This window comes from Cebus imitator, unplaced genomic scaffold (genome assembly GCF_001604975.1).
Source record: "Cebus imitator isolate Cc_AM_T3 unplaced genomic scaffold, Cebus_imitator-1.0 Scaffold39, whole genome shotgun sequence".
Lineage (NCBI taxonomy): Eukaryota > Metazoa > Chordata > Mammalia > Primates > Cebidae > Cebus > Cebus imitator.
In genome coordinates, this window is record NW_016107354.1 from 9,408,626 (window position 1) to 9,431,346 (window position 22,721).

General features: G+C 43.4%; 1 protein-coding gene across 3 annotated transcripts in view; it reads left to right on the top strand.

Annotated features, from left to right (window-relative positions):
• NAV2 (neuron navigator 2) overlaps positions 1-22,721 on the top strand; it is a 411,110-nt gene that overhangs the window by 147,284 nt on the left and 241,105 nt on the right. For 2 of the 3 annotated variants that reach the window (XM_017525904.2, XM_017525905.2), the window contains exons 4-5: positions 7,273-7,345; positions 17,430-17,688. In XM_017525904.2, coding sequence (XP_017381393.1) covers positions 7,273-7,345; positions 17,430-17,688 — 332 coding nt within the window. Of the gene's footprint in view, positions 1-7,272; positions 7,346-17,429; positions 17,689-21,858; positions 21,928-22,721 lie in introns of all 3 variants that reach the window. The other variant, XM_017525903.2, reaches the window with a different exon arrangement.

Genomic DNA, 22,721 nt, shown 5'->3' on the forward strand with positions numbered 1-22,721 from the left:
CACTCCTTAGCCCTAATCATTCCCCTTTTGTGTTTGTGTCCAGCTTCTAACTTGAAGTCCTTGATTTGGAGCAGTGATCCCTTATGGAAGTGCTAGGAGGTTTTAAGGAGAGTTACTCTGAAATTGTAGCAGGAGAAAGGATACACAGAACGGGGTACTGATTGAATGTACACAAAGGTATCTTTGGGCCTTTCTGATGATGCTAGTCACCAGTGGAGTTTTTCCTCTTGTAGCATCTGCCATCTCTAAAAGAGAACAGAGTTCAACCATAAGGGTTTTTTAATGGGAGCCTCCAGAGTAAGGACAGAGTTCTAGAACTTTAGCTACAACTACCCTCCCAGGTTTCTTTCTTTGTTTCAAGGGAAAAATTGAGATGTCAGAACATAATAGGAAAAAAATATTCTAGGGACTTGGAAGCAAAGTGGAAAAATATAGTCACTGGAGGAATTTGAGAATCTTACTTTCAGTTTTTTCTCTAGAGATAATTTTTTTTGTATCCATATGGACTTACCCATTTGCTGTAAAGCAGAGAGACTCTTAAAAAGTTTTTTTAAAAGGGAATTTTTGACAACATCTTGGAAAGCTGAAGTTATAAATATTATAAACAGTGTGGTAGATAACATTGCCAAATTAAAGGCAGGAGCTGGGCAAGGCAATAAGCCGGAGGAGAAGCGGTCTCACATGGGAACTCATACGCTCTGTCCAGCCCTGATTCCCACATTCTTAAGCTTTCCCATTTCGAAGGCACTATGAGAGCTTGAACTGGCCTGCTGTAAACTTCGATGCTTGAATGGCCAAAGCTGGGACAGAGTCATGGAGCCCCTCTTATGACTAGATGAAGTTGGCTTTCTTTATACATCAGCCCATGTGGCTTACAGAAGGGCAGGCCCTGAAGCTCCCAAATATTTCCATACTTAGGAAAATTGGAAGCACCACCATGCATTTCCCTTATTTCTGAGGCCCATTCTAAAATTAAAACTGTAGTATCAGGACCCTGCAAGCTCTGTCCTATGGGTTTATGCATCTACACTATGCCCCATGAGACATGTGATCTTGTGAGGTTGCTAGGCCCCAACGCTGATGAGGTGGACACAAAAAAAAATGAAGGCGAGCAAATCATGTGTAAGGTTGTGGCTTCTAGGAGTATAGAGGAAAGAGGCTGATGACACTGCAAGACAGACATTTAAGAAGGCATTTCCCCAAAGTTCATTTTGCTTTTTGGTTTGGCTTCATGGTTTTTGCTTCTATTTTAGCTTTGGAAAGGGACAGAGGAAGGGGTATCAGAAAGACATGGAGGCCTCTTAGATATGGAACAGACATATTTCCAGTACATGTGACCACAGATGCTGATATCTGCCTCCCATCCCTTCCCTTCTCTGTGGCAAGCCCAGAAGCCACTGGGACCCCACCTTGAGGCCACTGTTTGACTCATCCCTAACATGAAACAGCCCATCCTCCAGCTTTCAGATGGGAAGGACTTGGCTGGGCTGCTATTGCCAAGGTAATGGGGCAGGTTGAGGTACTGACAAGAGTTCTCAAGGAATAAAGAGACCCCTGCCTGCTCTCCTTCCCCATGTGAACTCCTTTATGTGGTCAACATGTCTCATGTGGCCCCATTTCCCCTTGCTCAAATGACCTCTCATTGCCTTTCTCCCTTTCCCACCGCGTTCCAGCCATTCTGACTTTTTGGGGTTCCCAGAATGTGGTATATTGCATCGTGTATGGAGTCTTTCAGCGTTAGATTCCTTAGGCTTGGTAGGTTCTTATTCTTCCCGCTCTTGGTGCCTGGCTAATTCTTTAGGTCTCAGCACAAATTTCCCTTTATTCTTTCAATCAACAAATATTCTTGAGTAGATCTATTATGTACTGCACCCTATCCTAGGTCTTGGGGCTACATCAGTGAACAAAGCAGTTTAAAAAACCCTATCCGTGGACCTACGCACTGTCTCTTCCTTAAGAAATTCTTGCCTGTTACCCTCCCCACACCCTGCTGCACTCATAGGCTAGATTACGTCTTTCTTCCTGTATACACATTCGCAACACTCTCTTCTCTTTCATGGGAACCATAACAGCTTGTCATCAAGTACTTATTTGTGCATTCTTTATCTAATGATGGTTCCCTACATTAGACTGTAGGTTCTACAAGGCTGGGGATTATGTCTGTTTTATTCACCACTATATACTCAGCAGTAGCACATTGCTTGACACCCAGTAGGTGCTGAGTAAATTGGGGTGAAGGAGTAGATAAATGAATGGATGACAACTATTTTTGATGGCAAATAGCAATGTCAGGTATGAGAGTCCCACACACTTCTGGGAGGAAGTTGTTTGAGTTGACATATGAATTTTGTGAAGAAGCTACACTGCTTTCAAAGTCACCAGAACTTGCAGGTTCTTACTTAGCCTTGTCTGGAGTCTAAAGCTCCTAATGCCTAAGCTTTAGGCATTTCATGATTTACAAAAATGGTTGTGACCATGCCTGACTTTAATGCAGCCGCTGTTTGCCTCTCCTTCCAGACTGGAGATTTCCAAGGGGCTTGGTGAGAAACTGCTAAACCATAAGAACTAAAGTTCCATTTATTTGGTATGCCCAGAATGTTGTCTTCCCCTAGGCTGTGGTACACCCATAGAGATGGTCTTCGTTTGCATTAATCATTTTCATGCGCTTTGCACTCAGCTACGCTGGTATTCAGAGAAAAATGCTGCCATGACAACTGCCACAACAGATGGTATTTGATCAGTCTCTAAGCTACCAGGGAGATATATAGCAGTGCTTCCGAGGTTTGCATATTTTACGTTATCAGGGGACTCAAGTCCAGCCTTAATCACGATTGAAATGCAAAGTTTTCCATTTGCTTCTTATCTCCTGATTCTCTTTCCAGTTGTTTGGCATTTGTTTTGATTTTTCTAACGCCCTGGCTGTCCTGGGTGGGGAAATACTTTAGGATATGGGAGACAAAGGCTGCAACACACATAGCCCATGGAAGTTGCCCTGCAAGTCTGAAGTTCAGAGACTGTTGAGAAACTATTCGACTTTGGGATGGTGGTCTCAGCTGAGATTGGTAGAAAGGCTTAATTGCAGCCTCTCTCATGGATATTCAGGCATTACACAAGGTGGAGCCACATTTGGCCCTAAACAAAGGGCATTCTGGGGAAGTGCATCCTGGTCTTCGTCTGCCCCTTTTCTCTGCCTCCATCCTTCATCCAACACCTCCCTGCTCCTGAAGTCTCCAAGCCATATGGAGGTGGTTCCTCTTCTGGGTTTCCCCCTCTACCCCAGCTAGGGCTGCAAATTCCAGCAACTTAGTCCCTGATCTCTTAGACCCATTTCTGTGGCAACAACTACAATAGCTTCTCACCCAGTCCCCAGCCCCCTTCAACAACATTGGAATGTCAGACTTCCACAGATTTTTTTTTCAGCTAATTTTGGAAAGTAGTTTATATTGGCCACTACATGCTAATGAACAAGTTTGGTCTTATTTACATACTTTGCTGTTTAAGAGTCTTTTCTCTCACTCTGCCTCCCAACTTTAATCGGATCCTCATCTTATGCTGTGTGTCTGGATCACACATGAGCCTTGTTAAAGATGGGCATGAGGACATCATTGTGCTGTAATGAGCACTGGGGTGCTGCCACTGCAGCTGTTCCCCTCCTGAGATATGGTAGGAGTTTGCAATTTCAACAGTACATGAAGATGGATTGTGTTTACCTGTACAGTATTTAGAAGAAAACCTTAAGGTGAATTTTAATCACAAGAGGGCCTGGATCAAAGAAACAATCTCTCCTTCTGATCTCCTTCCAAATGAAGCCAGGAGGTTGGAAGCCACATCTGACCCCATTCTGCTTCCCAGCCTCACTCTCTTCCTGGGGTGCAGATGAAAGAGCGTGGGTCTCAGTCGCCTTGTCAGGAGTGATTTTTAACCTTAATGGAATATTATTAAAGAGTGGATTTGAGACTTGAGGAATGTTTTTTGAACTCCGTCTGTGAACACAGAAATCATAATAGAAAGGGAAAATTCAAGGCACTTGATGGACTTATGAATGATCTTTTAAATAATGACCAAGTGCCTAGTTTTAACATTTTCCGGAGTGCAGGCCAGCCATCTGGTTTTGGCTCTCTGTATTTCATCTCTTCAGAAGAAAACATTGGTGCCCTTAGGCCTTCTCTGTTCACCTAATAAAGGAAGATCCTAATGCTTCTCTTGTTTATGTGTTCTGATTCTTCTTGAGACACACAGGAATCAGGGTGTGTGTTGAACGGCTCTGTGGACCCTAGAGGAGGATTACCTCTGGCTCCTATGTATGACAGAGAGGAGGACCTCCTAGTTTCTCACCCAGCTCTGCCATTGACATTTGATCTGTGTAATCTTGGTCAAAAATATGCCCTCCTTACCTCACTTTCTGTATCATGTAATACTTGCTAAAACCAACAGCATCCGAAGAATTGATTGTCATGCTGGCACAGAGCAGACATCTACCCAATGATGCTGGCTGAATGAATGCTTGAAAGAATCCTGTAGGTCAGGGCTTCTCAATCTCAGCACTGTGGACATTTTGGCCTGGATAATTCTTTGTTGTGAGAAGCTGCCCTGTGCATTGTAGGATGTTTAGCAACATCTTGGCCTCTATCCGTAAGATGCTAGTGATACGCTGCCCCCATTGTGACAGCCCAGAATGCTGCCAGACATTGACAAATTGGTCCCTCACCTCCACCCTCTCTCCCTAGCCAGTGGAGAACTACGGATCAAAATTATGAAATTCTGTGGAAAAAAAAAAATGAACAGGACTTCAAAAAGTTAACAAAGAAGAAGTATTCGGGTAACTTATTTATAATTATTCATCCTTGTAATAGAATCGGACATTAAAAGAAAGTCCAGCAGATGGTTGAATTGAAATGTATCAAGGCTAGCCTTGCAAACAGGCACTATCATGTACTTTAAATAATGCTGTATGTGTTGAATGTTCCATAAATATAAGTAATATACTTTATGCTTCTTGGAATGTGAGATCTATAGAAATAGTGTTGTAGTAGAGCAGTGCTTTTCTTGAATATGTTGGCGGTTGTCTTTATTTTTTTCTTCAGTGCCATATTGCTGGACTATTGCTGAAAAAACTTAACCCACCTCATCATCCCACCTCCATGACACTTCCCAGGATAAATTTCAAGTCTACTATTTTTGATTTCACAATAAGAGATTCAGGGATAGTGAGCTTTTTCTTTTTCTCACTTTCCATGGGGACATAATTGCCAAAGCCTCACTTATCAGCCATGTGCAAGATATATAAAAGATGGAGGAGAGAGTGATAGGAAAAGGCAAGCAGTAGAAGAGGGATTTTATAATTTAATTATGATTTAAATACTATTGTCTCTTTTAGGGGGCAACAAATCCTTTTGAGTGGATTTGGTATATTACCACTGTGTACGACAGTAGAAATAAGGACTGATAATTAACATTTTTTTCTCAAAAGCAGGGTTTCATGGAATGGTGAAGTAGCATTTAGAGATTTAACTGTTATTACACTTACAAATGGGAGCAGATTGCTCCAAGACATCACACATAGGTCACTCCCAGCCATTCTTTCCTTTGCTTCCCCCTTCCCCATTCCCTCTAAGCCAGAGCACCTGGTTGTCTGCATTTATGTAAATGCAGGCTCCTATGTATGACAGGGAGGATCTCCTGGTTTCTTACCCAGCTTTGCTGTTGACATTGACCTGTGTAATCTTGGTCAGAAATCTGACCTCCTTACCTCACTTTCTCTGTCACGTAATACTTGCTAAAACCAACACCATAAAAAGTGGTCATCCATGGAGCTGGACAGAGGAAAGGAAAGATGAACAGAAAACTCACCTTTCCTCCATGTGTATTGGAAAGGATTTTCTGCAATGCTGGCAGGCATAATGCATAGCATCAACATTTAGTTTGCAGCAAATTGCATTCTGTCCTTTTTTCTAGAGATGAAAAACTGTCTCCCAGATGAGGACCCTTGAAGTGTGAGATAGAGGTTGGAAAGGAGATGAGAACCTGTGCTAAAAATGGAAGGATGGAGTAACTTGAAGCTCAGGGTTGAGTAGAGTCTATAATATGGGTGCAGTTTTATTCAGGTGTCCCCACAGCTTAACTTAAAGCACTTGGAAGATGTGACAACCAGGAGTAGATAAGGAAAATGCCTAATATCAATGGGCGAGTGAATGTGAACTTCAGAAAGACTGCCTTGGAGCTAGACTCTAATCAAATTAGAGTTCTTAAATGTAGACACTTTACATTTTCTGCAGCTATGAAGGAACATTGGGAAATTGCTTGGGGATGAAGACAAGGGTCACATTATATTGTGGAAGGTAATCATTTATTAGTTCAAAATAAATTCCATGGGTTAAATACTGATTTGAGTTTGTAGTTTGTAGGAATGTTGATGGAGCCTGGGAAGTAATGAGGGGTGGGGTGGTGGTGGAGGGGAATGAGTGGGGTCCCCATTTTGAAATGCAAAGTGTGTGAAATTCGAAGATCCCTGTGCCAAGTCATAAGCAATTTCTTTTACTTATGGTACCCATTGACATTAATCAAGCCAGAACATTTTCCTTTAAACCAAAAAATAATTAGCCCTGACAACTGAAGTCAAATTAGCCTCTTGGGAATGACCTAATTGTTCTTTCGGGAAAGCTGGACACTGGCTTGCCCTTGGCTATGGCATTAGCCCTGGCAAACCTGGGAGGTCTTGCAGACTCTGGCAGGTCCCTTCTTGCCACAGAAAGCACAAAGGACTGAGGGGTTCAGGAGGTCACAGCCCTCCCTAGTCATCTGCAATGCCTGCCATCCGGAGAATTTTTTGAGTAAATGCTACCCAGATTCCTGCTAAAACTCCCATTCACTGTTTGTACATTCGACTGCCTGCCTCTTTAGTGACTGGAAATTTCTCACAGCTGCTGGTAGATGGGTGAGTCCACTAACCTTGTCCCCACCTCCATTTTTCTGGCAACTGCTCAAGTTTTCAGGATTGCACTGGTGGTGACAGTGATCAAGATGAGAGCTCTGATTCCACCCTGGTTATTTTTGGCAGCTGTGAGCAATGCAAGGCCTCGACTTTTGGCCTATGTGGTTGGGATATTGGGTAACCTTTTCCTGTGCAAGTACAGACAAAGGAGAGTCCTATCCTGCTTTCATTCATCCATCGGCCGTTTTTACAGCATTCTGTTTGTCCGTTTTCTCTAATAAGAGATGGCTCTGGAGAAGCTGAACATTTATTAAGTGTATATTGTTGTTTCTCCCCCCTAGATTGAAAACATAGATGCCTGCTTGAATTTCCTGGCAGCTAAGGGGATAAACATCCAGGGGCTGTCTGCAGAAGGTGAGTCAGAGCGCTTGTCACGAAGGTGCCTCTTCATGATTAGAAATACCCACGTGTTACTTATGAATGATATTAACACCGTTAAGACAAAGGATGTTGGTGGGCTCCTCTGGTTTTGTTTTCCTTTAGGTTGCTCAGTGCTTGCCTAGACTTGGGGTTGCCAATGTTATTACTCTCCAAAGACTCACTCCAAGAATGTGGATTCAACCATACCAGCCACCTCTGCAAGAAACTGAGGGATAGTGAAGAGGAAGCTGTCCTATTTGAGAAAGCCTTGCCTAAACAATGCTGATTTGATTCAACCGTCTAGTAATTCAGTTAATTATCAAGTCAGGCCTTATCTGTGGGAGAGAGCATGCTTTGCCACCACATTTCAGCTGTACAGTTCCCAGGGAAAAATGCTTAATCCTTATCTCTCACTTTTTTTAGAGAAAGCAGCACTTTTTCTTGCTTAAAAAAAAAAAAAAAAAGCATGTGATTTATTAATGCAATGCTATATATTTACATCGTGATTAGTTTTTAATTAACTTAAATTTGGTGGCTAATTAGCACATTAGTGTTCACCAGTATTTTGCTATTAGATTAGTTATGGGTCTGGAGATGGCTGGTCAGAATTCTCAGCCATGTCAGACAACATCTCAGCCTGAAACTTTCACACTGTGTCCTGTTTGTAAATACAAGCAGCTGCCAGCTCAGAGCTGCCATAGGCCCAGGCATCCTCCCAAGCTCATTAGGCTGCACCTGCCTCCAGTTTTCCCAGAACAGGTAAAGCAGTTTGGGCTTCAGATGATAGTGCCTTTCCCTAGCAAGATTGCTTTTTGAAAGGATGCCTGTTAGCATGGACTCTGGTGGTCAGGGTGGGGCAGAGGAGAACAACGAGAAAGGAATCAGCTGAATGGAGCAGGTAAGTTTGCAAGCATGATGGATTCCATCTGGGACCTGTTTCTTGCCTTTGCTCTGCTACCTGGTGAAAGCTTGGCTTTCCTGGCTGCGTTTCTGAGTGGTAGTTTCTTCTGGTATTGGGGGTGGGTGGTATAAATGGGCACTATTAGTGTCTCCTGGGTGTGTTGTGTCTCTGAATGGGCCTGTTGGAATTCCCTAATTGGGAACTCTGATGTGCTGGACGTGTCCCCAGTCAGGCCTGGCCACATTGCTTCCAGAGATGACAGTAGCAGTTGTAGTCAGTTCTAATCCCAGAGGATTCCCCAGCTCTGGGGTACGGACCTTCATCCATGGGGATGAGATCAGGGCTGGCTGACATGTGGAATATGCTTTGCTTGGGGGTGGGGGTTTGATGGGAGTAGGAAGATGCTGATTCTCATTCAGAGGAGCACATGATTTCCTCCTGGTAGAGAGTTCTTGTGCTGGCTGGTAGGTGGCAGGGCATGCTCCTCCTAGTTTCTGGGAGTGATTGGACTCCTGGGACTGGCCTGTGTCTCCCAGCAGAACACCAGCAGGGACTTTTACAGAGGTGTACTTGGCAGCAGGGCCTCTTAGGTATGCAGACTCCGCAGGCCTGCTTTATCCTGCCTGGCTGGGAGACCCCTGGCCACTCAGCAATCTACTCATTGTCCTGACTCCTGCTTCATTTGCTCTCTCTATCTGCCCCATCCTCTCTGTACCCCAAGGCCTAGAGAATCTATGCAGTAAGTATTTGTTGAGTGAACAAGTACCAGCTGTGCTTTGAAAGATCTTATCTGTTTTCGCTTCAGTTCTCACAACTAAATTTGGAGTTTATAACAGCCTCAGTTTACAGATGAAGAAACGTTGGCTTAAAGAGATTGAGTGACATCCCTGAAGCATGTAGCTGGAGAAGGGCAGAGCCAGGATTTGCACCCAGTTCTGTGTGATTTCAGAGCTCATGATCATGGTATCTTCTGGGACAGCAGGTGGATAAAATCTAGGCACGCCATGTAAAGGCAAAAGAAATGAGATTTAGAACTCTTTGTTATCTGGAACATTGTTTCAGAAGATGTTACAGCCCATGGAGGCACATCATGCAGAGAGACACTCAGCTCTCTACCCCTTTTCAACATTGAGATGACCCTTGGAGGCCCTGAGCATGGAAGAGCATACCACAGCCAGGGTGCTGTGGTATCAAGCCATTATGGTATAACCATGAAGGAGTTTTATGGTATTTCAATAACTGCTTTAACTGTGCTATATTAAACCCCCATCCTTCCTGCTGGGTGAAGACTCACTTAATGATATTTTGGTCAGAATGCATAATTCTTTAGTCATCTTCAAGCTATTACAATTATTTTATGCCCATATTTATGACTCAGTCATGTTCATTTTTAAACGTCAATCTCAGACTCTACTCAAAGCTCTTTACCTACACTCCCTCCATAGCAAATGGCTTTGGGAGTTTGAAGAGAGATGGGGCATGGTAGCTAGACTTTCTCTCCTTTCCCCTTCCCGTATTCTTGTGCCTGAGCCCCTAGGATTGAGGCAGCACCGAGGAGGCAGAGTGCTGCTTCTGGGGCAGGTGCTGTCCTCCTCAGTAGACATCACTGCCACTGTCTTACCTGGTAGCTTCAGCAGGCCCTGCTGACCAGGACTTGGTCCCATGCAGCTCCCGGGGCACTGGTGGTCTTCTGTGAGATTTGGCCAGATTTTTCACCTCAGTCTTATGATCCCTCCAATACCTACCATAGGACGAGCAGGAATGTGTGGGCTCCATTTTCCACTTGCAGTGGGTGGAACTGCAAGGCCTCCTGTCACCTGGCAGCAGTCCCCCACCAGACAGTCTCTCTCTGGTTCTTTTCCCTACTCAGGTGGCCAAGGGGCAGATCAGCCAAGTCTCTGCTAAGCGAATGTCCAATTTGGGACCAGAATGCCGGACCCTCTTTCTTGCCAGCAACTCCCACTTTGAGCAATTCTCAGAGCAACCACTCCCTTGACTTCAAGGGGCCCAAGGACTCTGCTGCCTTGCCTCCGTGGTGAAGGAAAGGAAATATACTTTCTCCGTGATCATCAAACATTGTCTCCCCAAAATGACATTCTGTCATCTAGATCTTCTTATATTAGTTTTTTGGAGGATGGGAGTGATGATATTAGTGGTGAGACTGATTGTGAACTGCTGCAGTCCTTTGGGAAAGTGGCCCCAATGTCTGTCACATCCTCGAACTTATAAAAAGCAGAGGTACTTAGAGCCTTTTAGCCTCAAATTGGGCCTTTTTCACAATTTCAGGGTATAGGCAATATCTCATTTGACGTGTTAAATTACTGGAATAGATTTATTGAGAGCATACCACATGTCAGTCACTGAGCTAAGTGCTGTGCATATTTATATCTTACTTAGTACTCCCAGCAACCGTTTGGGTTCAGTATTAGTATCATCCCCATCATACAGATGAGCAAACCAAGGTTCAAAGAGAATAATAAGCTGCATATTTAAAAAAAGGAGGCCCACAAGGTCAGCAGTGGCTAAGCCACCCGCATCTGCTGATTCAAAGGCCTGGTGTTTGTTACCATACACCACTGCCTAAGTTTCTATCCACCTGCATAACTACTAGAAAAGCAGTGTGGTGTATTAAACAGTAATGTGGATTTAATGCTTTTTGTTTTCCTTTTGAAGATGACTGAGTGCCCTGAGGCTCCTTCTCTGATGAAAAAACATCAGCGGTTGGAAGGCCCCATAGATACATCTCCACCCTTTCCCAGTGACTAAAGCTGGGTTTGCACTCAGGAGGATGTATGCACCTGTCCTCAAAGCATTTCAGCAGCTCAGGCCTGCCCCGACCTGCCTACTAGAGAACCATAGGGAGCCTTTGTTCCAGGGTACAGACGACGGCGAATGCTTGGGGGCAGAGGCTGCAGGCCCGAGTGAGCCCCGTGGAGGTGCTGCTAGTTTGGGGAACTTCCCTGGACTAGGCCTCTCTGCCCCATCAGTGTTCCTGAAGATTGAACCCATCTATTTGCTCTTGGAGACTTGCCAGAGTCCTGTGAGCTTGGGCCTTCCTTTGCCCTGGGATGATGATCAAGACCCCCCACCAACCCTTCCCCAGAACACACCACCTGTCACAGCCATCTGTAAGCCTGCCCCTGTGAGGAAGGATGGCCTTTATCTCTGGCCGTTTTGAGAACACCTGGGGTTTGTGCTGTCTGGCCCTGAGCCCATCCTCCTGCAATGGAGAAGAGGAGGTTCGGGAGTAAGGCACATTCTGTCTAGTTCAGCAAGCGTTTTCTGGGCACATTTCATATGCCAGGGACAGTGCTAGGTACTGGGGTACACCAGTGATCAAGTCAGTCATATTAAACTAACCTTGATTCCAGTTAATAAGAGAGAGCTGTGTTAGTGGTAAGCACAGGATCCAGTGGTGACCAAAAGAAAGCAAATCAACTTTTCCTGGGGCTCTCAGTGGAGCTACATAGAGGTGGTGATGTTTCCCTCCAGAGTTTCGTGGGATGAGTAGGCATTTGCCAGACAGGAAAGGAAGCTGAAAGGAAATCTAGATAGAAGATCAGGCATAGATAATATTAATATGATGGGGGCAACCTTACAGACATTGGATCGACAAAAGTAGGAACATCCTTCCAGGTGGAAGCAGTGTATGCTTTGAAGTGAAACCAGTTGCTGATTGATTAGCTCAATCCTGGGTTTGCTGCCCTGATGTCCAGAGAGCTAGGTACTGAGTTTGCTCCTCCTTTCATCCCAAGCTGGAAAGTAGGAGGTGTTTCTGTACCGTAGGGTGAAAGCGGCAGATGGAATGTTTCCATTTCCTCCTACCTGTATCACCTGAGTATGGCATTGCCTGGGACCCTCAGTTTCTGCTTCTTAGCAGAAGGGGTCCCATAGGCTCTGCCCCCATCCTATCATCCCACTTCTGCTATGGGTAGAGTCATTGGCAGGCTTGGCGAGCAGCAAGACCACAGAGCGCTGACAAGTGGTGGGCAAGTTAAGTGGTGAATGCCAGTTATGCATTTGCCCCAACTGCAGGGACAATGCTGCAGAACCTATAGCCGTTGATCAGCTGGGTGAGCATCACACAACCGTGGCTCAAGGGAATTGAATAGGAGTTCTGCAGCTCTGCAGTCTGCACAGCCCTCCCTTTGGCTTTGAATCCCTTATACCCTACAAAGCAGGTTTCTTTGTATTAGATTATTTCAGCACTTGTGCCGTTGTAAACCAAGCCTAAAGTTTCTCTTTAAAAATGTTGAAATAAAATAATTCCTATTTATCTTACCCTTCATGCCTGACATTACCCACAGGATCTATGCAGACTAGGGCCAGCCAATAGGAAGAAAGTGGTTAGAACCCAGAGAAAGTGGAGTCAAGGCAATACTAATTCAAATGGAAATTGGAATATGAGAATATGGCCCATGCAGTTTGCTTTTTGGTTGCCACAAGAGTGGCCACAGGAAGAAAAAGAACAGGGCTCCAGTTCTGGTTTAGCCACAGCTGGCTAGTGTCTCCTTGGGCAACTGTATATCAGTTCTCTTTAGATATACATGTTTTTCCTTCTCTGGAAGTCCAGAGGGTGAGGTTAATCAGCTACAAAATAATAACTCCCTTTCCAAAGCCTTGAGGAATGGCATGAGGGAAACATTCTTGTGGGGCTTTGGGTTTTTTTTTTTTTTTAGGCTTCCTGTGGAGCTGGCTTATCAAGCCTCACGAAACACAGACAAATACCATTTGGAAATATGGAAAGAATATAATTCTAGCTATTTTGGATAATGTGTGTTATAGACCACCCATGGCAGAAACTGTGTGGCTGTCAGCACATTCAGCACGCTGGAGTTTTTGTAATCTGAAAAGAAAATTAAATAGTTATAATGTCCATCAATTGGTGAATAGATAAACAAAATAGGATGTATCTAAATGACAGGACTATAAAGACTGACAAATGCTCTAACATGGATGAACCTTGAAACATTATGTTAAGTAAAAGAAGCCAGATACAGGCTGGGCACAGTGGCTCATGCCTGTAATCCCAGCACTTTGGGTAGCTGAGGTGGGCAGATCACCTGAGGTCAAGAGTTTGAGACCAGCCTGGCCAACGTGGTGAAACGCTATCTCTACTGAAAATACAAAATTAGCTGGGCATGGTGGTGCATGCCTGCTGAGGCAGGAGAGTCACTTGAACTCGGGAGGCGGAGGTTTCAGTGAGCTGGGATCGTGCCACTGCACTCCAGCCTGGATAACAGAGTGAGACTCAGTCTCAAAAAAGCAACAAAAAACAAAAAGCAGATGCATAAAATGATATACAGATGCTCCTTAATGAGCCATGGGGTTATGTCCTGAGGAATCCATCGTTAAGTTGAAAATAAATGCATTTAATACATCTTACCTACTGAACATCATAGCTCAGCCTAGCCTACCTTACATATATGTGCTCAGAGCATTTAGATTAGGCTACAGTTGGGCAAAATCATCTAATGCACAGCCTGTTTTATAATAAGGTGTTGAATATGTTATATAATTTATTGAACACCATACTGAAAGTGAAAAACACAATGGACGTATGGATACTTGAAATACAGTTTCTACCGAGTGCCTATTGCTTTCACACCATAGTGAAGGTGAAAAATTATAATTAAAACCATCGCAAGTCAGTGACCATCTATATTGCATGATTCTATTTATGTGAAATGTCCAGAAAAGGCAAATCTGTAGAAACAGAAAGCAGATTAGTGGTTGCCTGGGAGTGGGTTTGGGGATTGATTATAAATGAGCATGAGGAATCTTTTTAGGATAGAAATACTCTAAATCTAGAATTTGCTAAATTTACTAAATATCATTACATTGTACGCTTAAATTGATGAAATTTTACCTCAGTAAAACTGCTTTAAAAACCAGAAAGATTACCATTGAGTTTTCGGTAATGTTGGATCATTCATGATTTTCCTTTCTGGACACCAGTGACTGTGGCATACAGGGGATGAGCAGAGAGAATGGACCACTTCTTCGGCTTACTTTGGGTGAAGAGCTCTGTAGTGGGTTCTAAGGAGGCTGCAGATAGAATGGCCACATTTTCTCAGCCAAAAAGGGAAGTACAGGGTCAGGCAGTATCCTAGATGTACTCATTTTCTCATTATCTTCAATTAATTCCCATAACAATCCTATAGGAAAGGTACGGTAGGACATATGCCCATTTTGAAGAAGAAAACTGAGGCTCAGAGAGATTGAATCCTGTAAAATCTCAAAGTGTATAAATGATGGACTGTAGAGATTTAACCACAAGTTTTTCTTGCTTCAAATATGAAAGATTTTTGTTATAAAAATGCTGCCTCCTAAAAGGAAGTATATTTATTGGAGGAGTACTATAGTCTCTGACCAATGAACAAATGTTTTAGAGAACAGTGGCCATTCTGAGCAGTAAATAACTAAATGACCACGGTAGGAAGAGAATATAAGACTGGCTCCATTTGTCTGTACTAGGATTGGGCTGGTAGGTTATGGAGGGTGCTGATGCGAGTGTGCCTACTTTTTGTTTTTGCAGTGGACAACCCCTAACCCCTCAGGTATGCTGAATTGTTAGTTTCTCTCCTCTTGTCTTTTCTTGCATGGTTAAGAAAAAATGCATTATGGAATGCTTGAAATCCCAGAAAAATCAAGAATACTTAAATGCCCACCAGCTAGCTTAATAAAACATGATGGGTATACAAGTAAGGTTATACAGTACTAGGAAACTGAACCCTGAGTCAGAAAACTAGATTCAAATCCCAGCTCCAGTGTTTATTACCTTAGAGAAGTCATAAAACCTTTCTGAGTTTCTGTTTCTCCTTATGTGAAAGAGGGATAATGCTACTCACTTCCCATGTTGTAAGGATTAAATGAGATCATGCATTTAAAGAGCTTAGCCTGATACACACTGGTTAATAATAGTAGCTCTTATTGTTATAAACTATATGACCTGATAACTGTACAAGGCACTAAAAATAAATCTTACATAGCTTTCTCCTATCCCCATAATTAGCAGTACTTTCTCCCTATGGTGAATTCAGTTTTGAGGGGAAATTGTTTTCTTAAGTTTAATAGGCACTAACATGCATGTCAGCCCTTGATTGGCTTATCTTGATTTTTGTCCCTAGCTCTTGTCACTGCCCAGTTGGGTGACTATCGATATGTCATTTCACTTTATGGGCCTTTCTTTTCCCGTAAGTAAAGTGAGTAGCCAACTGAATTATTTCATCCAAGCCGCACACTCTAATTCTCATGTATCACTGAGAACGTTTGGAAGCAGAAGTGGAATATGCTACAGGTGTGTGCCTCTCGTTTGGTTTCCTTACTGTGAAGAAGGAAGCATGGCTGAAGGGTTAAAGCTGAATTACCAAAAGAGACAGAGGGGCTGGACTACTCCTTGAACCTTTCTCTGCTGCACACATCACACAGAGTGGTTTATAAGCAGTCATTTTACATCCTAACTTGTCCACGTCAGTCCTGGCTACCAACTGTGGTCCTGATATAATTAAGAGCTCCTGACTCCCTGGCTTTCATTCTCAAAAGTATCATAGTTAGCACAGTAGATTAAAAGGTCACCATAGTAAAAACTGTCATTTTTAAGTTATGAAGCTGGAGCTGTATGAGAATTGCATTCGATATTCTGGGGCTATAGTCATATTGGTTATTACCAAGACAAGTGAAGGACTTCACTGTTTAAAGAGTGCTTTTACCTAAATGTTCTCATTTGTTCTGCAAAACAACCTTGTGCAGTGGGGCAGAGTGGTGTCAGTATTGCCCTTTAACTGAGGCCCAGAGAGATTAAGTGACTTGTCTGGGATTGCATAGCTAGTAAGTGATAAGAATACAGATTGAAACTCACGGCTTAGGTTTTCCAAATGCTACGCTCTTGTCTACTTTGTCTTGTGATCAGAATCTGCTAGCTTCCAAAGTAGGGTATGAAGACTGGATTCTAGAGGTTTGTATTGTCAGTTTCTTTGGAGCCTGGAGATAGGGATGCTCCGAGGGGAAGTAACTCAGCCTGACCTAATCAGCAAATCACACCGGGTGAAGGCACTGGCAGGGAGCCCTTCCTCCTCTGTATGGAATGGAGTTTGCTTCTGAAAGGACTCCGTTCATACCTTCTGCCTCTCAACTGGGCCTTGGAGGAAACTTTTTCCTCCACTAGCAGCCCCTTTCCCAGCCCAGGGCTAACCTGTTAAGTGTGCATTACCTACCCCTCTAACAAGGCTTTTGAAGATTTTTTGCTTCCCATCTGTCTTTCCCCCCTTCTCAGTTAAGAAAAACTTATTCTAGGGTGATAGGAAAGCAGAGAGGGCCAAGTATGTTTGCCCCCAAGGTTCCTTCTCCTCTGTCCCTCATGCTGGGTGGCCCTAGAACTTCACTCTCAGGGTCTGCTCAGACTCTGGCCATCTGCATCTAGTATTAACTGCATAGAAAGGAGGGATCACCCAAGGAGAAGCCCCTCACGAGCTGTAGCCTTTGCCTGTGAATAAATATTTTATTCTCCTCTGCAACTCTTTATGCATGCCTTGAAGCAAATGCATTTTAACGTTGAAAAATACTGTCTGGAGTATAAACAAAAATTGATTCCCACTCTGTTCTAATTTCTTTTAATGTAGGGAATATTTTGTGTGAGTCCATTACGGAAGCAAGTGCTTATAGCCTATTATTTATTCAGCAGATGAGCGACACAGAGCCACATATTTGAGAGTAGGATGGCTGGGGAAAGCAGAGCATGGGTCATGGAGTGGGACAGCAGCCACCTGGCACACTCTGTGGCTTGAAGCTTAGAACGTGGACTTGGCAGAAGCCAAGTGCAATGTGAGGACCCAGGAGCTTCCCCCAGTGCCAGAGGGCCTCCATCCTCTGCCTGTGTAACAAGCACAGTCTTGCTGGAGACGCTTGCTTTTTCAGTGGTGTCCTTACTGAGAATTTCCTCTTGGCACCTACCAGACATCCAGTTGCAACTTGCCTTGTGTATCCACTCTAATACTAATGGCGAGAATAAGCTAATTTCTTTGTGGTTTAGGCCCGATTTCAGTTGACTGTGATACCAATGAAGTGTTCGAGAAGCCTGTTATCCTAAAGAAATTAAACTCACGTGCAGGCTGAAACAGCCCGTTGAACAGGAAGAAGGGCTCCCCATCTGACAAGAGTCTCTTTATTGTCTTGCAGAGATCAGGAATGGAAACCTCAAGGCCATTCTAGGCCTCTTCTTCAGCCTCTCCCGATACAAGCAGCAGCAGCAGCAGCCCCAGAAGCAGCACCTCTCCTCACCTCTGCCGCCCGCTGTGTCCCACGTGGCCGGGGCCCCCTCCCAGTGCCAGGCTGGCACTCCTCAGCAGCAGGTGCCAGCCGCTCCCCAAGCCCCGTGCCAGCCTCACCAGCCCGGGCCACATCAGCAGTCAAAAGCACAAGCTGAAATGCAGTCCAGGTGGGGCTCCTTGCCAACTGATGGTTTTGATTTTTAGGCACCTGCCTCCGCTTAGACCAATCTCTAGGCTATCCTGTATGGGTTTTTCATTTGCGCTTCTTCAGTGCTGAGCGCTATTGGTGGTTAGTGGGGAGTTAGCATGGCCTTGAAATGGATGCAGTGAGGAGCCCTTCTTGTGTCTGGCAGAGATGTATACTTTTATAGGTCAGAATTGCCAGCAGCCAAAGCTAATTAGCTGCTCCTGCTATTACTCTGGACTATTACACACATGCTGATAGCAATAAACAGCCCCTAAAATAAACTTCAAACCCCTTTTGTGTGTTTGCCTACAAGCCAAATGTTCAATATTATACATGAGAGTAGTTTTACTTAGTGGAGGTAAAAGTTCTAGTCCATTGGATGCCTCTCCTTTGCCAGAACAGAAAGATAGAGGGCACCGAAGAAAGGTGGCAAAGGAGGCAGCCATCCGTCTTGAGCAGGGCAGCATTGCCTAATGGGAGCAATTACCATTAAATGTGATTGTGTTGTGTTGAACTAAAATGGGAAGAGTCCCACCATGCAGGAGTGATCTGCAGGGTTAGGGCCTGGATTTTGTTCCCAGAGAGACATGTTTGCCAGTCAGACTCACCAGGTACAAGCCGATTGCCTCTGTATTTACCATCTACTGTGGTACAATGGAAATAGTTGCATGTCTAAACAACTGCAAAATACCACCCTGTAAAACTTTTGTCTAAATGGCAGTAAAAACAGGAAGATTTTAGGCACTAGAAGGTTTTTGACTTGAGGTCAAGTTCTGCAGAAGAGTTCATACTGTTTTCTTTTAAGCCAGAAGTCTTCAGCTCTAAACCCTAAATGTCACTGATCAGATTGATTGCTTGAATTCATCCAGTGTGTGCTGAAGAGTTATGGCCTTTTCTTTCCATTCCCCCAAAGCACCAGAATTAATAATGGTAAGGCTTCTCACACACCTTGATATACATTTTATTACTCATTGTAGTTGGGCAGAGCACAAAGCTGCTCAAACACAGCTGTTGCCTTATAGACAGTTATAGCCTTCTTTTTTTCTCATGAGAAGTTTCCCAATTGTGATGGTGTTAAAACCAGCAGTGATGGGTGCAATGTAAATCAGGCCCCCTAATTAATTATCTAATTATATCCAGTTTGCATTATGGAAATTTGTGGGATGGGAGAGACGCCTGGACTAGCAATGAGGAACAGACAGCCTAGCAGCCAGTTGCTAAACCCTTCCCTGGAGAACTGCCTGAGTGGGAGTCACTCCCAGTCACAGCTTCCCTGATGGACATGGATGATTTAAATGATCAGGCATCATTTCCCAAACTGCATTCTGCAGAGTGCTTATTCCCTGGGATGTTAACTTGGGTCATATTGCAGGAGAAGAGTTGTGTGGGGGGAAATATTGGAAGATAATTGGGGTTAAATTGTTATATGGCTGTTATCGTAGGTCTACTCAGATCCTTGAATCTGCCAATATGCATCTGTTAATTTAATTGGTATTAAGTCTCCCATGTGCCAGGCACTGTTCTAGGCCCTTGGAAGTCAAAAATGAATGGGACTGCCATGGTGCCTGCTATTCATGCTCCTAGAGGAGACAGGCACAGAAGCACATGAACAGGGAAGGAGGCTATCAGATAGTGATCAGTACTACAATAAGATGATGGGATTCAGAGGGGCTGGGCTGCTAATTTAGGTTTGGTTGATAGGAAATCTCTCTTGAGACATGAAAAGTAAGCTTGTTGTGTTAGAAGAGCATAAACAAGGCTATTACAGCTTAGTAGGGGAGGAGAGGAACCAGTGATAAGGTAGTTTGGAAGGAGAGAGGGCTGCTACCATTTATGTGGATGACAGCGAGACCTGTGGTCCCTGGAGTTGTGCATTGCTATGGCACTCAGGACCCATCATAGAGTACCAGCTAAACTGGATAGGGTTTGGACTCCATTCTAAGGATGACAGGAAGCCATGGGAAGTCTTAAAGTAGTAGAAAGAGTTGATCTGATTGGCAGTTTTAAAAATTCACCTTTGCTTCTCTTTGGAGGAGATTGTGGAAGACAAGAATGGAAGGAAGGATGCCAGTTGAGAGGACTTTGCAATACTATAGATGAGTTGTGTCAAGGTAATAGAAGCAGAAATGGAGATGGACCAATTCTGAATCCTTAGGGAGTTGAGCTAAGAGGCCTGCAAACAGATTAACTCTCTGGAGTGATGGAAAGAGAGGAATAACAGATAAAGCCTAGATTCCTGGTTTGAACAGTTAAGTAAGTGATGGTATTATTCTTTGAGATGTGGAAGCCCAGGAGAGCAGGTATGCATTATGGATGTTCAGACAGGTGGTGACACAGAAAGGAGCATTCTACAAACTTGGCAACAGCATTCTTCTTATTTTATGGAACATTTCACTCTAAGGAACATGTATTAAGAAATACTGGTTTGTGTCACTGAGCTTTGCTGGCCTGAGGCATCCATTTCCATAGTAGGTGTTTGTTGTCTTAAAATAACCAGATATTCCAGTCAGAGAACCCATCTCCCAGTAAGCCAAAACATCCTACTATTGATGAGTGCTTTACCTGAACAAGAGCCAAACTTACTTGAGTCAGATTTTTACATTCATTTATTCCAGCTACAAAGTGTCCTGCCATCATGGTCCCCTGACCCTACAGGTGACACGGACTGGGCTTTGGGTTGCTGTATGTCCTCACTCACCCTTCATCTTACCCAGGTTGAGTTACTTCTGCAGGAGGCTGGTTTTATTCACCGGATCCGGATACTTTCTAGTTTTACTTCCAAAGGATAATCTTGTTCTCAAGGTCTAGGGATATGCTATTCCCACAGCAACACTCTGGCTATAAATTTAAGAATGATAAAATTACATCAGTGGCTCAGTCTCCAGATTCTATCTTTGATAAGCAAAATTCCAAGGGCAGTGGTTTGGACCCTTGATTATTAATGTCAAATGTTGGTGCAAACCCCCACATGGTTTGTTTTGTTTTTCTTTTAGAACTCTGCTTAAAAACTATTTTGAAACTGTCTAGATTCAGCACTCCTGAGGGGTAGAAAGCACTAAAACTTCGACAACTTTCCATGAAGTTTGCTAGTAAAGAAGTTATGGAAGTTGGCAAAGAAAAATCTGAGACACTGGCTTGAAGGAATCAGAGCAAATCCTCCGTGACAGCCTCATAGAGGTTTACTTTGCTTCTTTGCTTCAGCTCATCTCACAACTGGCATGGTGGCCAAGAACTTAATCCACATTTCACCCTGTGAAATTCTTTCCTGGTCCAGAGTCCAGGAGAGGAGCATAGTCTCCAGGACTTGCTTTTTTCTCCACCTGTTTCTACACAGATAATCAGTATTCAGTTACTAAGGAATAACCCAGAAAATGACTTTTTTTTCCCTCCATTCTCCTCTCTCTCTTCACTCCCTAAGAGTAGTAAAACCAACAAATTATTTCTCACCTCAGATGCTTCTATGAACATGATACAGGATGTATGGATGCAAGAAAGATAAAGATTTCTATTGTTAAAGCAGTAAATAAAGTAAATAAGTTTAACTTTTTCCTTTATTAAGCCTAACTAAAATTCTTCATATGTACCAATTTATAGTATAAGAAAAAATCGATTGAGTTTAACAAGCATTAAATTGTCACTTCTAAAGCACTAAAAGCAAAAATTCCCAAGACAAGCAACATCTGGGTATAGATTTGCAAAAATCTATCCCCTTGTTTTGGGTCACCTTTATGGGATACTGAGGATATTCATCTGAAAAGCATCCAAGTGGAACAAGCATGTGAAATAGAAACATCTCAGTACTTTAGAAAGGCATAAACTTTATTTACTTGTTAGGGACCCCATGCCTTAAGGCCTTATTTTGAGAATAAGGCCTTAAGACAAGAAAGACATTTAATGTTTAAAGAAACACACACAGGCATACATACCCGCAAGCATTCTTACATAATCTTAAAAGCAGTTTCTTCACATTGGAAATCTATCAAATGAGTAAAGTGAGACCTAGAAAGAAAGCTGCATGTCATAGAAAACAGTGGGCAGTAGGAAAATACAGCAGCATCCTCATTGTCAGAAGACCCTTAGGATTTGCGTGTCTAATGTATCTTCTCTCTCCTCACTCAGCTCTTCCACTTTTTTCTTTCTTATCATGCAGTGCATCATCCAAGGACTCATCTCAAAGCAAAATCATCCGCTTCACTCTGGGCCAGAAAAAGATATCTAGGTTAGACTTTCTCTGTGTCCTGCAAAGCATGGTTTAATCCCAACCCACTGTTCCATTGTTTCCTCTGCTCTGGCTGAGTTTCCCTTTGATCCTCTCCCCATTTCATGTTTGCAGTTCCAGAAAACTAAACGTGCTTTGGCTAATGATCCGATGGTGCAGAGTTTTGAAAGCGACCATGGGATTGTTGCAAGTGTGTGCAGGGAGTAGTGACGGAGTGTAAGTGAGATTGAGGTGTACGTGACGTTTTGCATTTTCTTGACTTTTGGCTTTGATGGCTTTGTCATCAAAATCCATTCTGATTTAGGTAAAGGTGAGTTTCTAGATAGTTTTTATAGTGGTTTTATGATGAGTTTGCTCCCTGCTTCGTCCTGGCCCTAATCCTACCTCACCTGCATCTCATTTACGTGTGTTGTGCTTTGTGTTGTTGTTGCTAAAATTACTAATGTGGGTTTGGCTTACTCTTGAGTTATAAAGACCTGAGCATGAATCCATATTGGGCAGAGGACACAATTCAGCAAGGCAGCTATGTCTCATTTTGTTTCTGGATGCTCTTAGGTGCCATGGAGACTGCCTCCATTACCTGAGAAATAGAAAATAGTCTTGTTGATGAGCTAGTCTCTTAATTCAGACTTTGACCTGTCAGCTGCCTCCTATGAGGACCCATTCTATGGTATGGGAAAAGCCAGTTACACCACGTTGCATCATTATATCTACTGTTATTTTAAAAGTATCAACAGCTAACATTTATTGAATGCACAAGTTCAAATGTGTCATCTTATATAATCCTCACTCCA